The following is a 16,551-nucleotide window of genomic DNA, read 5'->3' as shown; positions in this document are numbered from 1 at the left end:
ACGCCTGTGAAGTGCTGAGCACTCACGGGTCCAAATGTTGTAAACAGTAGTTTTCCTAGTCGTTACATTTCAGCTTCATAATCTTAAACACCAACACTATATGCACTTATATAGTTCAGAACGTTTCCTAAAAGCATAAACATATACGGTAGTAGAAAAGCTCAAATTTTACGTGACTCAAATTGGGTGCTGGCCTTCTGCAGTAGGAGGGCAAGACTGGACACACTATTTGCACTTTGTGGTGGGGGAGAGCAGAAGAACTGGACCTGACCAGCAGCACTGCACCACGCCGCTGTGGTTTTGGGAGGACTAGTGTGCATAGCGAATCAACGGTGAACCTGTTTCTTAAAACCTTGCAAGCGAAGCTGCGGAACGTGAGGGTCATGAAATCCTCTGCTACCAATGACACCGCAGGATACAGGGAACTGTACTGTAGCTTCAAATGAGAGGTGACAAATGTGGTACTAAGCCCTGAATTTGAGATACATGAAAGTCAGACCCTTTGCTGCTCAAGGTATATGTAGCAGCACATCCATAAACCTTTAGACCAGCTGCTCTCACCAATAAGAAGTTACCCTATTTTAACAAATAATTCACACTCTGGGCTGAGAAAGTTTATCTTCGACTTCAGAGCTTTGAAACAGCTCAAGTTGCAATACGCATTTGCAGGTCATCCAAGACTGATGGACTAGGCTAATTATTGAAATAAATTATTTGGATGTCATGTCTTTAAAAATAAGCAAAATTAAGCATAAGTTTGTAAAAGTCATTTGAAAATTCTGCATTTAAATCCTGTGACTTCCTCTGAAGCAGAGGAACAAAGCAAGACACAGGCTTGATGGGAAAGATGAGGTTGTACAGCGGAGAGCCCTGGCACATGACTCAGATATGTCAGTGTCACAGACAGTGCTCTTAGTCTCTCAGGTAAATCTGACTGAAAAAAGGTCTTCAAGAGAAACGTTAGAAGAAGCAGTACACTTGTCCCAAAGCGCACAATAATCATCTGATCCTCCAGGTCAACACCCAGGCTCTTAAGAACAGCACGGTGCCTGCTAAATTAAAATGCTGGTAAACACAACAGCTTTATGGCACTCCTGCCATTAAGAGAACACTAGAAAGGGTGACACAATCACAGATAATCTCCATCTTCTCCATTCTGCTGCTCAGCATGATAATGACCATGATCCCAAGGCAACCAGAAGCAACAAGGTAGAAAAAACCCTGTTTATTCAGAAGAAGTATGTTTAATGAGCTCTGCGTGTGTCTGAGTGAGCAATTATAGACTGACCTTGCTGAAGTTGTAGCACAACACCACTGAGAACAGAGATGCACGTTTCTCTTTACAGTCTCTGAAATCAGAAGCAGAGACTAGCAATGCCAGAATGCATCACGGCTACTGCTATTTTCAGTGCAGGTACTCAGTATCTTGAAATGAGTAGTTTTTTAATATTTCAAGACACTGAAATAGGGCCTTAAAATGGAAGACGAGCAGGAATCTGATCTATACACAGGGTCACCACTTCCACTAAAATCAAATATTAAGGCTATTAAATACACTTGGTAAATCAAGGCTACTATCATTAAAACTGATACACATTACATAACTTCCAACAAAATGCTAACGTATTTCCAGATTAGCCTCATAAAACAGAATGATTTACAAAACATTAACAGGAGTTAACATTAACAAGAGTTTACAAAACATTAACAAGAGTCTTTTTACAACAGTGTCCACTGATAGGACAAGGGGAAATGGGTTTAAGTTGAAGGAGAACAGATTTAGATTAGATCTTAGGAAGAAATTCTTCAGTACGAGAGTGGTAAGACTTTGGAATAAATTGCCCAGAGAAGCTGTGGATGCCCCCTCCCTGGAGGTGTTCAAGGCCAGGTTGGACGGAGCCTTGAGTAGCCTGGTCTAGTTGAGAGGCGTCCCTGCCCATGACAGGGAGGTTGGATTAGATGATCTCTGAGGTCCCTTCCAGCCTATGCCATGACTTCTATGATTCTACGATTAAAATTTGAATTTATTAGAGTAACTCTAAATTTATTCAATATCTGGTCTTCTTAGACACTATGCCTAAATCTGGAATGTGATTCAGTTCATAGTATGGCTTGGCTCTCAGGTACGTGCCGATAGAAAGCACTATCTGCTCCTGTGACAATCAAGTATTATTTTATTGTTAGAGCTTTGAGAAGAAAAAAAAATACTACAGTTACTTGATGACCATAGAAAAGTTTAAGCATCAAGGATGAGAAGAGTCAGATTTACGCCACTCTCTCGTAGCTGCTTAAATTACAAAGGTAATGTAACACGTGCACGCACGTTTCCGCGTGTGTAAGTACACACATACGCATATACATGTTAGTGTACAAAATTACATTATTTTCTCCGAGTTTTCCTACGCTGTTAGGCCAGCAAAAGCAAAACAAAATGCTACTAACCTAGGAGGTGGCTTTCCTTTTGCTTCACATTGTATTACAATATTCTCTCGAGGGTCAACAATGTAATCTTTTGGAGACTGCTGAGTTATCGTAGGCGGTTGCGACACTTCATTATGGAATAGAGAAATAGAGAGGAATTTAACAATATTTTCAAAGTATCAGCAAGACAGTTTTGTAAGCAGAGAAGGCAGAATTGCAACTAGCACCCAAATCATCAACAGAAGAGTGGGATTAAAGTATCCTTTGTATTACAAGGCTGAAGCCCTCTACTCTTGTAAATAAGTGTAGTTACACTAACTTTCGACTGAGCTATGCTGATTTACAGTGGATGACGATCTTGGCCAAAAAGTTTAATGGATATAATATACATCAGATTTCAACAGATTTTCACAAAATCAAAGCATACTGGAATTCTAAGTCGAACATATCCTGAAGGAACAGTTGTGAGACATGTAGCCACACAAAATGTTTTTTATCACACAGAAGGAAAAGGAAAAATCGCTTTGTATTTCTAAATGTTTAACGTATTTCCGAATTCTCTATGGGAGTAAACTTTTCACATATTTATTGTACTCAATGTATTGAACTAATCTACAAAGCATGCTTTTAGGAGCTACTTTTCAGGAGTAAAAAATGTGTTAGGAGTAAAAGACTCTGTAAAAAATTACAAAAATAGTAACTAGTTTCCAAATACAGTAAACACATAGGAAAAGTCTAGCACTGATGCTCCTTAAAAAACTCAACAAAAACATAGTCAATCTTGTGAATTGCCTCAGGAAAAACAAACATTTAACATTTATGATCTATCAAGTACCCTAGAATGGGTAGCACAAACCGGAATTTATCTACCTGACAAAGTAATTGGTGCCTACCTTTTTAAAGTAATTTACAATCTGTTACCATTTTCTACAACCATTTTTGCATTTAAAAGATCCTGTTTATGATATTAAGATTCTTATGTATGTCTTTGAAGAGACAATTTGAAGACAATCCTGTTCCCTCTCAGAGGCAGTTCTAGGAGTCAGTACATGTCAGGTGCTTACTTGGGAAAATCAAGCGCACTCTAAAAAGGGACGTGACATGAACACTACCCAACATACAGGATATTCCAGCCGATGCACATCAAAGAACTCAAGTCTCCACTCCTGTGCTATGCACTGCACTTAAAACTTATTAAATTAATCATGACACTAGAACTGAGTTAGGAGATCCTGTAAAAACTGAGGTCTACTTAAACAACTGTATCCACTGTTTTTTAAGGATATAAAAATATTTCCAACTCGGACATGTAAAGTAGTATGTAAGTACATATATGGCAATGAATTTATTTTTTATCAAACATATTTACTCCTGAAAGTAGCAGTAAAACATTGCTCATGCTGATATTAAGTAAGGATTTTAATGTTCGGATAGTACACAATCAAAAATCACACAATTAATTTGTTTAAAAATATCAGAACACTGATTTATGCACAGTAGTATTTTCTGAACACTGCATGCACAAAACATCTAGCTACAGCAAACCAAATTATCAAAATGTCAGAATCACACATTTTTGGACTGCAAATTCAATTTGCAACACAATCAGTATTAATTTTTAGCAGCACACAGCCTAGTTTTTGTGGACAGGAACTTACATTCTTCTAGAAGTTTTGCTTTTATTCCCCCATCAGAATCAGCAGTTGAACGGACAAATGGAGATTAAAGAGAAACATTTGTTAGTTAAAAGAAAATTAGCCGTCTTGAGAGGGAAGATAAGTATCTGTGAGAAGTACATTGGTCACCATTAAAAAGAAAACATTTAAAACACTTAACACTGGAAGCCATGCAGTGAAGCCTAAAATTCCAGCCACGATTTCCATTTTATCAGATATTACTCCATTTATCTCAAAGTTCATAGTATGAGTAACTTTTCTGAAGTGTTGACTTTTTAAGGGCAACCATCGTACGTGATTTTGGCCTTGCAAGGACACAAAACACTGACACTGAGGAGACAGCAAATCAGAATTAATGGAGTGCAGTGCCCTCATGCTGCAGTCAAAATCAATCCACCCATATGATCACATGGAAGAACAAAGAGAATGCTTCAGGCTAAAGTTACTCTTAAAAAGACGAAAGCACCTAATTCTACTCATCAGACATGCAATGTCTTTGGTTTGAATAATAACAACAAAAAATCATCTTAGTTGTCACATCTTTATTGCTTACTTCAAATGTTTTTCATCCACGTCTCCTCATTCATAATGTTTTAGAGCAAATCAAACTGCTTTGGGTCAACTACCTTGTCAGTCATCCCTTACCTACTTTGAGATACGGGTGCGCACAGGAACTTCTAACATGGATAAAACCTAAAGGTTCAACTAATCAAGTATGTTCTCAACACCAGGTCTCTGTGGTGGGTATGTAGGGAAGACTCAGAAAATATAAGTCCTTCCCTCGTGATGCTCTCCCAGAGCTCATTCTAACTATTACTTATGAAAGCAATAACATCATTACAGATGTAACTCTGGTTAATATGATTTTTGGCTAAAAATTCAAGTACGTAACTTTATCAGACCTAATAAAGTTATTAAATATTATGTAGTAGGTAACATGTTAATTAAGAGTTAACGTGACACATCTAAAAGGGCTACTCATTTTTTCTATTGATGCATTTCTTGTTAATTTAAACTTAAGTGTTGCTCTATACAAGATATTAGAGCGGTGCACAATTCACATTAGTTTCTAAATTACAAGATGGGTATAAAATGCTATTTCAAGTCTGCAAAAATATTTAGGGAGAAAAATTAAGTTTAAAAAATGAACATTAATTCATCAAACTTCTAAAGCCCTCTTTAAGCCACAGTTTATTGCTCTAAAGGCATTCACAGCACAAATCTGATGTGATTCAGATATATTGATCTTCTAATACAAATACAGGTCATTGGTTTGAAAAGCTGCTAAATACGTATGGAGAAAAAAACACCAAAGCAGTTGCAATTTATGTCAATGATTATTGAAGAAAAACATGCATTTATGGAAGGTAGGAAGGTATCAAAAACATGGGGGTAAAGAAAGCCATGAGGATCAGAATCATAGGCAAATTTACTGATGTATTAATCCATCAATCTAACACCAGCCCTAATTACTTCTCTGGTAATTAGCTTAACAAATGAATAGTCACTGTGAAGAGCAACATGGTCCAATGAATTCTGAAAATGTGATCATGCTTATCTTAAGAAGAAAATAACAACCGGAAGCACAAATAATTTCATAAAATTACCTATTAAGGCTATAAAACGCAGTCGCTGTCATTGCTTCCTTTCCATCACAGAGTGCTACCTTCAAGGTTTCCCACTAACACAGTCTTTTATCAGACAAGAATTTCAGATCTTGAGATTTCCCCTCTTCTAGATGCTTCTTCACTGCTTAATGCTAGAGCTCCCTGCTCAGCACACATGCTTTTAACTTAAAGTTAGGTTCTTAACTGTTTTCAGGCACTGCTTAGGAAATCTAAGAGCCTAACTTACTCTTCTGGATCAAAAAGTAAGATGCTTCTTGAATTTTAGGTATTTGAATCTCTTACTATATCTCATATCAGCTCCTGGAAACCTCTCATATGAAGAAAAGGGTGATTGTTTCCAGCAACTAGGAATTGTCCTGGGGTTTTCAGCAAATTGTGAATATGATCTTGATTTCACAAATAATTAGCATTTAACTGGGTTTCTTTGTCTTTCTTCATTTTCATCAAATAAAGTATTCAGTAAAGGCACACTGAAGTGTGAGTATTCATGAGAATCCTATGTTAATCCTTCTCAAGTGAACAAGTCATTTTATACACACAGTTTTTGAAAATCTTCAGTAAATTAGTGTAAGTATTCATAATCACAATGTCCTGACTGAAGTGAGAACACACTCCATGTTGGAGTTATCTTCATCTTCCTATACAGAAATTACTTAACTAAACTTCCATTATTCTGCACTCATCTAGCAGGTTAATACTTACAGTCAAGAGGTACATCCAATGCAGAAATCATTTGGCACAGAAAGAGGACCAAGGAAGCTTTGCTTGCAGATATGCTCTTCTTTTTCATCATGATTTTAGGCTGTATTCAGTAAATCACACTTGAAGAATGGAGTTCAACTTCATCAGTCTAGGTAGCTTGGCATAGTTATGTAAATACAGACAAGAAACCTGATAAAAATAAGATAATAATATGTAGACACTATGGAGAGCTGAATGATCACATCTTAATAGTATTATGAAATACCATCAATCTAAACATTATACCCAGGGATAATAGTTACACCATGTGCTCTAGTGAAATCCAAGCAGAGATTCAGAAGTTCTTCGGACACCTAGATCAGAACACTTCCCTAAGGAAGCTAGTGAACAACTCCTATAACCTTGTTGAATGGAAATACAAATGCCTCTCCTACAAAGGATAAAGCATCAGTCCAGCTAGTTAAAAACCAGCATGTACTAAAGATAATAGATCTCTGAAGTAAAGTTCTAACTCAGAAGACTGTTGAAGGAGTCTGAGGAGTCTTGAGAACTGCCTGCAAGTCCCATCATCATCGTCACCAGTGACCTACAAAGAGCTGTAAGAATACAGCCTTAGAAATCCCAATGGGGCTTACACAGTGCATTCTCAGTAAATGGACATCAGCTGACCAAGTACTTCCCAGATGCCAGACTGATCAGAAAGTTCAGTGATCAGCATTAATTTACCTTGAAGAGAGCACTTCCTACCCCTAAAGATATGAAACACAATGTTATCAAGTCCACAAGGAGTTAAAGTTGCAAAGAAGCAGTTGCCTTACAGATGTTAAAAGAGATATTTGCGATTCCAGAAGTTACTTAAACCAGTGTATGCTAAGAATTTCCCTCAATCTTCAGGTTACAAAAGAACTGATGACTCTTAACTGGTGCTGTAAACAGTCTTTCTCTTTTTACAGTCTTCTGAGCACAGACTAGAATTGGAAAGGAGAACTGAGGTGTAGAGCTCAACATCTCATCCTAACCCAGCACATCAAACTCCCTGAGTCTTCCTGTCACTATGTGTAACAGAAATGTTTGTTTCAAAATATCCCAGTGGGTTAAAATCCTAGAGACATATAGCTCCTTGGAGCTCTTGGGAACTGCTGACTGGGACACCACGTGAGAGGGCAAATTGCTTATTGACATTTCAAAACTATCTACACTACTGCACACCATAACGAAACAACTAAGTATTTGTCACGGCAGATTAGACAGATTAGAAAGACTACAGAAATCATCAGAAGAGAGAACACCTAAGTTCTAGCCTTTGCATAATTATTTCTATTTATGTAGATGCCCCATCCCTGGAAGTGTTCAAGGCCAGGTTGGATGAGGCTTTGAGCAACCTGGTGTAGTGGAGGGTGTCCCTGCCCATGGCAGCGGGGTTGGAACTAGATGATCTTCGAGGTCCCTTCCAACCCAAACCATTCTATGATTCTATGAACAGCAAAAGCAGACAAGGTGGCAAGCCTAACTCCAAAGTATCAGGAAGTGATTAAGGCATTCGGCAGAGAAGCATGATGAGTACTCAGACTTTCTTAGAAAAATAAACTGAACTTTCCTACGTTTTCAATGAGCACCTTCAGTGCTGGGAGTTTAGTTGGAGGAGGTGTTTCCTCCATCCCACTTTTAGCACATAAAGGTTCCTACGGTCCCTCTGTAGTAAGGAGAAAGAGAAGGGCTTCTCTTGAGAGTGCCTGAGAGCACTCCAGCGTGTTTCCTGCGATGAAGTGCTCTCCAGAAGAGCTGACTCTCTTCCATCGACAACAGCTGTCTACTCTTCTCCAGTTAAACTAGGTTCTCACATGCTACTCTAATCCTTCTGTCATCTCCTCATTCCAGCATCACTGCAATTAACAAGGTGCCCTCTCTGTAAAACGTGTTTGACCCGCGATTTGTCCTGTAGGACACTCTTGGAAGCATTCTACAGGTGAACCTTGACTTTCATTGTTCTCCAAGCAACATTTCACTTTTCCTTAAGAAATTGTGAGAGCCGGATTACCCACTTTATTGTCGTGTTCTTTCACTATGTAAAATGAGTATTGCAGTAATTTGAGAGTATTTTAAAACCGAATTTCATTCCCTTTGAACAAGTACAAATGAATACACAAGCAGTGGTGAATCAGGCATGTGGAACTGAAATGATTGCGAAAGTAATATCCTTGAGAAAATGCCTCACATCGTCTACCTCTGCTACTGCAACATTCCAGAAGGATACCAATTGAGTCTACTGCTGGGATGTTTGCATATAATACAGGAATTCAACAGGCAGCAGGAATTATAAAGCTGAGTTGCACACTGACTTTGTCATTCTTCAGAGAGGCAATGTGATTTCTGATGCAGATGATTTCTGATAGAACATATTTAACTGAAAATGATTTTAGGCTTCTCAGCACAACTGGGTGCTGTTGTTCAATATATTCAAGATTGAATATGACATAATTTAGTATGAATACAACAGCTGCTGAGTAGAACTAAACATTGCTTTGACATAATATTAACTGCTACAAAACAAGGCCAGGCCTCTAAGTGCAGATGAGTAAAGGCTTCAATTTCAAAACTTGAAATATTTATACAGCAGATTGCCTTTTCCTCCAGGTAATTATTTAAGATCTCTCATAACTTAGACATTTTGTCCTACACTTTTCATAGAAAAGCATATATATTTTGACAGCTCATTCAGGAATCTGTTAACTGTTTTGTACAAAATAAGATTCTCTACACTCACATACCTCTTATGTACATAACAAAATATCACTTGTATCACCTGTGCTTCTTGCTGAAATGCCAGTTGTGAGTAAAAACACGGAGTAAAGGTTGAAGCTATGGTGTAGCAAACAGGAGTCCAGGTAAGTATGAATGCATAAGCAAAGTATAATAATATTTACCACAAAGTATAGTATCAGATTTCAAAGGAATGGCTTTTATGTATGACAAAAGAACAAAGATCAAGTGAAAGACACCTACTTTTTTTTTTTATTTTTTCTTTAAAAAAAAAAGATACTACTTCTTACAGATGACCTACAGAAAGACACGATTGGAAGAATGAAAGCACCAGTGAGCCTGAGGTAGAACATCTGGCAGCAGTTTGGTGCCAGTGATCTCTTCATTGTGACTCACAAATCTGGACACTATTGCCCATAAACAACAAAAACAGATACTTCGAAAACACTGAAGGAGCTAGGAAAAACAGCATGCATATGGATGGGAGCAGCTGAGAGTCAGAATCCAAGACACCTTTTCATACTATAAATCAAACAGGACAAGGACCTTCTTGATTTTAAGAGCTTAAGAGCAAATGCATCATACAATCATTTAGGTTGGAAAAGACCATTAAGATCAAGTCCAACCGTAAACCTAACACTGTCAAGTCCACTAAACCATGTCCCTAAGCACCACATCTACATCTCTTTTAAATATCTCCAGGGATGGTGACTCAATCACTTCCCTGGGCAGCCTGTTCCAGTGATTGATAACTCTTTTACTAAAGAAATTTTTCCTAATATTCAGTTGAAAACTCCAGTGGCACAACTTGAGGCTGGTTCCTCTTGCCCTTGGCTTGTTACTTGGGAGAAGAAACCAACACATCATGGCTTACATCCTTTCCCTCTGAAGAAAATCTCCATATTACCTATGAACTGTGCTATTCCTTGAATCACGTCCAGGCATCATCTGGGAGGATTATGGTTGGCTCAGGTCAAAATCTGCCAGGGAGAGCGTTAACAATTCAATAGGATACATGACTGCGGAACACACACAGTGTCGAATACTTTACTATACTAATACTAATACTATACTAATACTGAGTGTTACTGATTCCTAATTAGGATATTAATATAGACAGACACATTCTTAATGGACGTTTCAAAGTTTAATCAATTTAAGGCTCCAGTTAACAGAGGGAACACACTTTTTCCTCTAGCTATCTTCACAATAAGCTCACAGCATCTTTAATTTCCTTTTAAGTGCAGCTGCAATATTTCTTTAATACGATGTAAGAGGTGTAAGGGAGAGTATTTACTGAAATCCAGCCTAGTGCAAAGTATTTTCTCAATGTAATAATGTTCCATACAGTTTTGATGCATCAATTGATTATGCATTTCTACTCAATTACACTATTTTAGGACAAAAAGTCTCTATGAATGTGAAATTAAATCAAGGTCAATGCTAGAAACGTGAAAGAGTTATAAAACTGCAAGAAAGTGTAACAGGAATATTTCATGCACATTAGGAAAAAAAACGAATTCTCTTCTATATGGTCATGATTAAGTTAATCCGGAACAAGTTAGACATTGCAAATAAGAGGAAAATTACTACTGAGCAAAAAATTTCCTCTGCTTCATTTGTTGAATACCTGTATTTTTTCTCACAGCAAAAGACAGACGTAATTAGAATATAGGAAAAATGAACAGTTTTCAACATGCTGAAAAATAAACATTATTCAACATGAATAATCACATAGTCAATTCAGCCCCCACTGGTTTGCTTTCCCCATCCATCTCTCACCTATTAGATGTAAATTGTCCAAGGTATGGTTTATTTACAGGTAGGTGATCTTAATCTATTTAGCATAGGACACACAGCTCTGAGGTGGGCGAATACAGGTGTACATAAAAGAAATTATTTTTTAAAACTTTCCAAAATACACCAACTTAGAACTATTTCTAATCCTCTAGAACTCTGGAAAACACTGCTCTCCTCCAAATTAACCAGTTGTCACAGTCTACTATAGATACATCATTCAGAGTCATCAAGGAATACAATATCATGTTCCTTGATCCCCCGTTTATGAAGCTTAAACCCATTGCTTTGTTTTTGGCTACATCGTGTGTGCTATGGGGACATCCACGTAAAGACAACCGGTCAAGAATAAACTATGGAGACACAACTCCTGAATTCAACAAAGAACTCCTCAGCACTAATTCAGATGCTGCAGGTATTTATTAGTGCTAGAAGGTTACATGTACTTCAGGCATTTTTAAGATTTTTGGACAAAGGCAGACGGCAAAGCTGTGTGCCATGCTCTAAAAATTCTTTGCAGTTCTACATACAGTTTAAAACCATCAGCCTGGTCACGCTCCTGGACTTCCCTACACACAGCATTACTCTTTTGGCTTCGACACCTGTCGTGGTTTAGGCTGATCCAGCAACTATACTCCACACAGCCACTCTCTCACTCCTTCTCCAATAAAGTGGAGAGGAGAAAAAATGTAATAAAGGGACTGAAGGTTGAGACAAGAACAGAGGGAGCACCCACCAACCATGGTCCCGGGCTTTCTCAAAACAAAACAATTTACTAGCGGTTACTTAAAAGGACAGAGGGAAACAAAACCGGTTACTTGGGAGGATAAAAAGAAACAAAGCCAGATCTTAAAACCCACACCTCCCCCCGGCCCTTCCTTTCTTCTTCCCGGCTCTACCTCCTCGCTGCAGCAGCACAGGGGGACAGGGAATGGGAGAGTGCAGGTCAGTTCATCCCATGTTGTTACTGCCGCTCCTTTCTCAAAGGAGAAGGAGTCCTTACACCCTTTTCCCTTGCTCCAGTGGATTTCCTACTCACGAGGAAAATCTACAAACTTCTCCAGCGTGACTCCTGCCCGCAGGATGCAATCCTTCCCCATCGGATTGCTCCAGTGTGGGCTTTACCACAGTCTCGGATTCTTAGGGAGTTGTTGCCACTCGCTCCAGGCATGGGTCATCACACAGACTCTAGACGTCTCTCTGCCTTGTCGTGCGTCCCAACAGGACAGTCCTCAGGCTCAGGCATCTCCTCTCCACAGGCTGCAAGCAGGTCTCTGCTCCACCGAGTCCATTCCTGGCTGCAGGGGGCCGCGTGCCGTCTTGCCACTGGCTGCAGGGGAAACTCAGCTCCGGCACACCTCATCTTGTTCCATCTTCACTGACCTGGTGTCAGTGTGGCCATTTCTCTCAGATCTCAGTCCTCTCCAAGTGAACTCGGCCCAGCGGGCACCCCGGGAGCGGGGCTCTCCCCGAGTTCCCCAAGTGGCTCTGCCGCCACCATCCTCAGCGGCTGGCACCGGCCCAGCGCGGGCAGCCACCTGGCCAGGAGCCAGGGAACGGGGGCAGCGCCCTCCTCCCCTCTCTCATCCTGGGCAATGCACACCTTTCCGGTTCCTTTGTCCTAACTTGAATAGGGCAATTCGCAGAGGTGCTGATTGGCTCAAGCCCCGAGGGGGATGGGAGTCAGATCTGGTGGCCAGCTCCTGCCACCAGAACCTCCCCCCCCCCCATCAAACCATCACGGACACCGTAATTCTGCACTCACACTGATCACCTTCCTTCCCACCACCCAGACACAATTTCCAGTCTCTCTACTCCCATCCTCTATTTTCCAAGCATGGCCTTCTAGCTTCCTTCTTCCTAGGTGGATTATTTGCATCTTTCTATATTAAAAACCAAAAAATTTGGGTCACTCTCTTAACGATTGCCTTGTCTTCAGGGTTATTGCTGTCCTGCCAATCTTCAAAGCACCTGTTAACTTCAAAGTGTAAAATTACAGCTGATAAATTCAGCAAGGAAAATGTTAAATATCATCGGCCTTTACACTGCTCAAACCACTTAGTCCTTGAAGCTCTTTCATTGACAATCCTATATTAAAACCTGTTAGCTGGTTTGTTATTCATTCAAGTCTGGTCTGTTTCATTATATAGTTCAATTTATGTTTTTGTTAATTTGTTTCGCATGGCAATAAGTCAAATGCTTTTCAAAGTCTATTAAATCAACAGCATCATCTTATCAAACTTGTAACTTCATCAAATATTAAAAGATTAAAATCAAGTTTTTGTCAATCATTTGTTTTACAAGTCCTACTTTCCATAAACCTATGTTGAGTAGAATTAATTTTACTCATGGCCTTTAATTCCCTATCAGCTGAATCCTCAATCAGCTTTTTCCATATGTTCACTGTGATTTATATCAGGCTATATTTACCCTGCTCAATCTGCTTGTCTACTCTGAATCTGGGCAGAACACCAGCTTTCTTCCAGTCCTAAGGAACTTATTAAAAATGAAAACCTGTGAACCAGAAATCTCCCCCACCGGCTCCTCTAGAACTCACAGGTGGACCCATTGCACCTAGACCTGCTAATTAAAAATAAGTATCTTCAACGTGTATTATTTAATACATATTAATGGTTACAATGACTAACAAAAGCTCTCCATCCTAATACGCATCATACTTTTTCTTCAAATTCATCATGTTACTTGCTATAATAAATGAACAGCGAGAGAAGAAAATGATTGTGAAGTAGCTCACAAAACAGTGCTGATCCTGTTTCTGTTCTTAAGACTTGGTCCTATAAACATAAACCAAATATTTGTCTGCTTGTCTCCTCCACGGCAATGGCCAACACATCTGCCAGGAGAACAGAAGCTCTTTCACACAAGTGACGGCACTGACTGCGCATCTGCCCAGCCCCAGCACAATGAGATCCAATCGCTTCCAGCGCAACTTCAGTATCCACTGCTGAACCAGCAATAAACCAGCTGCATTATCCACCCATTTTGCACCGCTACTGAACTGCGCTTGTACCAGGACATCTGACGCCCACTCAGCTGATGCAGCCTCGCACGAGGTTGACTCCCCTGGCCCAGTCAGGCCTCAGCAGGGTCTTACAATGGCATGAGCACTCAGGGTCTACCTAAGCACAGCCAACACCAGATCAGTCCTTTAGCAGTGTTTTATTAGGGCAGGTGGGGGTACAAATGACGACGTGTCTTGTTGGGTCATTCTGTAAAACATCCTACCTCCAGCAGCCACTTGCCCATTGAATGGGGCACAGGAGGAAGCCCCTAGATTTCAGGTTAGCTTTGATATTTTCCATGTTGATAAGGCATAGGCAGTCTGGATCTTGTCGTGTTTACTTGTTTAGGGTTTTTTTGTAGTGTTGGGTTTTTTTTTAAGTTTCTTCTCTCCAAATTCTTTTCCCTTTTTCTTTTGGGAGTCTTTAGTGTTGTTCTTCCCTGAACCCTACACAATTTTATAGCTGCTAAATGCAGCTCATTGGTAAATCACTCCAAGCACTGGGATACAGCTAAAAAAGCAAGGATATAGGTCCTTAAAAATTCCACTCATCAAAGTCTTATTTCAACTGTCTGCTCTAGAAGTACATGTGCCACATCCTAGGAGCACCCAAAAATGTAGGGTAAAGCACAGAGTTCAAATGTCCAATGAAGGGCTGAAGGTAAGCCCGTAAGCGCAGTCATTATTCACAGACTCAAATCTTCTCCTGAGAGCAGCCACTTAGAGTTGATTTTTGAAAGATTGGAGCAGGGCTGATCTGCACTTTTACAGTTGTCTTACATATTCTCTGAGGACCTATACTGGATTTGGCCCTTATAAGGATTTAAATAGAGGAGCACTTACTTTCTAGATCCTGCTCAGATTAAATTATAAGCTGCTTTGGCTGGGGTGATTATGTACATGGCAGAGCAAAGCTGTGGATAGCCCTCAAACAGGGAGGTAAGCCTAGTAAGCCTGGCAAATTTAGGTGCCTTCAGAGTTAAATCGGCAGCTGGAAAGCATTTTTGGATTGCAATTTCAAACTCAGATGACTCAATCTTGCTTGGGTGCTTTCTGGTGTCCTGAATTCTTGACTGGATTCAGTCTTTTTCACCTTTTTTACCTCCTCACTTACAACAGAAGATGGAATGGAGCATAAAAATAATAGTTTAGTGCCATTTATGTCAGTAGCCCTTTAGAGTCATTACAGCCTGAGCAAATACGCTTCGTCTCTTCCACACGTATGCAAACTTTGCCGCCTTTCAAAGACTTGGTTGAAGTGCTTGAATTGAGTGCAACTTCACAAATCTCCTGAAGACTATAGGTTTACACAGGAGGGAGTAAAAACATAATTTGCACAGGTTTAGAGACATACAGTTTGGCTTGAAGTGCATCACTAAACATGGTGATCAAGGAAAGTAAAGAATTTCGCTTGATTACTAAATTTCTCAGTGAGTTAGAAATCATTCAGAGTGAGTGAGAGAAAACAAATTAAGAAAACACATTTTTACAGCACTTGGATGTTAAAAGCAGGTATCCACATACGGTATTGTCAGGATAGCTCTTCAGGCTATGCTTTGACATTTTTAGAAGCATGCAAATGACCTAGTCGCTCATTAAATCCACTTTCAGAAGATCTAATTCAGATTGAACTTCAACGAGACAAAGGTTTTGCAATAGAGCAAAAAAGTGCTTATGTGAAAAGTATCTATGAATCATCAGATTGCTATTACAGCCATACCATACTGTGCAAACAGAACCAGAAGAAAAACCGCAGAGTGCGCAGAAGGAAAATGCACCATCATCCTGAGAGAAGACTCCCAATTCAATGACTACAGTTAGTTCCTTGTAAATATGCAAAAGGGATGCTCAGCTGAAATGCTCCCTGAAATGTTAATTTCTTTACCCAAGAGATACGATGAAAGGGATATTTTTCTTTTTTTTTTTTCTTATTTTTATTTTTTTAGCCCACTAGAATTCAAAGCAGAGGTTTCAGAGAGCTCACTTAAGAGAAGGTAATGCATTTTGTATCACGCTGGTTAATTACCTTCTTTACATCCCTACAGCTAAGCCCAAAAGCACTATCTGTCCAGAAATATTCCTGCAATCCTGGAGTTATTCTTGCGAAAAGCATACTGTGCAAAAGAGCAGAATCTGATTCAAAGACAGGGAAACTCCTCCCTTTGGGAAGTAGAGCAGAAACCACTAATATTAGCATGAAATGCCAGAATAGTTATGCTAGGGAGGAGGTCACTCAGAATAGGGACAGTGCCAGAAACTGAGGACTAAGGCATTCTGTCAGATATAAAACCCTAACAAGTACATGAACAAAGGAGGGTAAACAGTGTAGAGGGAACAAACTGTACAAACTCCAGCTAGCTGCCTTGGGTAGATTTTTTGGAGATGGGGGTTGGGGACTAGCCACTTACGTGTAACATCTATTTAACAAGCAAAAGTTAGCACATTTGCTGGTTTAATCTTAATTAATTCTGTTAAAGGAGTTACAATTGCATCTGCTAGCTGGGAATCTCTGCCTATCATTAAAAACAAAGGAACCAAGAGCTCA

General features: G+C 39.5%; 1 protein-coding gene across 34 annotated transcripts in view; it reads right to left on the bottom strand.

Annotated features, from left to right (window-relative positions):
• The window catches only part of NRCAM (neuronal cell adhesion molecule), a 78,788-nt gene extending 72,261 nt beyond the window's left edge, over positions 1-6,527 (bottom strand). For 25 of the 34 annotated variants that reach the window (XM_086609787.1, XM_086609800.1, XM_086609788.1 and 22 more), the window contains exons 1-3: positions 6,428-6,527; positions 4,080-4,097; positions 2,443-2,548 (exon numbers count right to left, since the gene is read on the bottom strand). In XM_086609787.1, the coding sequence (XP_086465913.1) occupies positions 2,443-2,548; positions 4,080-4,097; positions 6,428-6,518 (215 nt within the window). In that variant the 5' untranslated portion in view covers positions 6,519-6,527. The remainder of the gene's footprint in view (positions 1-2,442; positions 2,549-4,079; positions 4,098-6,427) is intronic. The other 9 variants (XM_086609805.1, XM_086609810.1, XM_086609798.1 and 6 more) reach the window with 2 other exon arrangements.
• Positions 6,528-16,551: the final 10,024 nt, after the last annotated feature.

This window comes from Tauraco erythrolophus, chromosome 4, assembly GCF_009769465.1.
Source record: "Tauraco erythrolophus isolate bTauEry1 chromosome 4, bTauEry1.pri, whole genome shotgun sequence".
NCBI classification, from domain to species: domain Eukaryota; kingdom Metazoa; phylum Chordata; class Aves; order Musophagiformes; family Musophagidae; genus Tauraco; species Tauraco erythrolophus.
The sequence above is the reverse complement of the archived record's forward strand: the minus strand, read 5'-3'. Positions and strand labels throughout refer to the sequence as shown.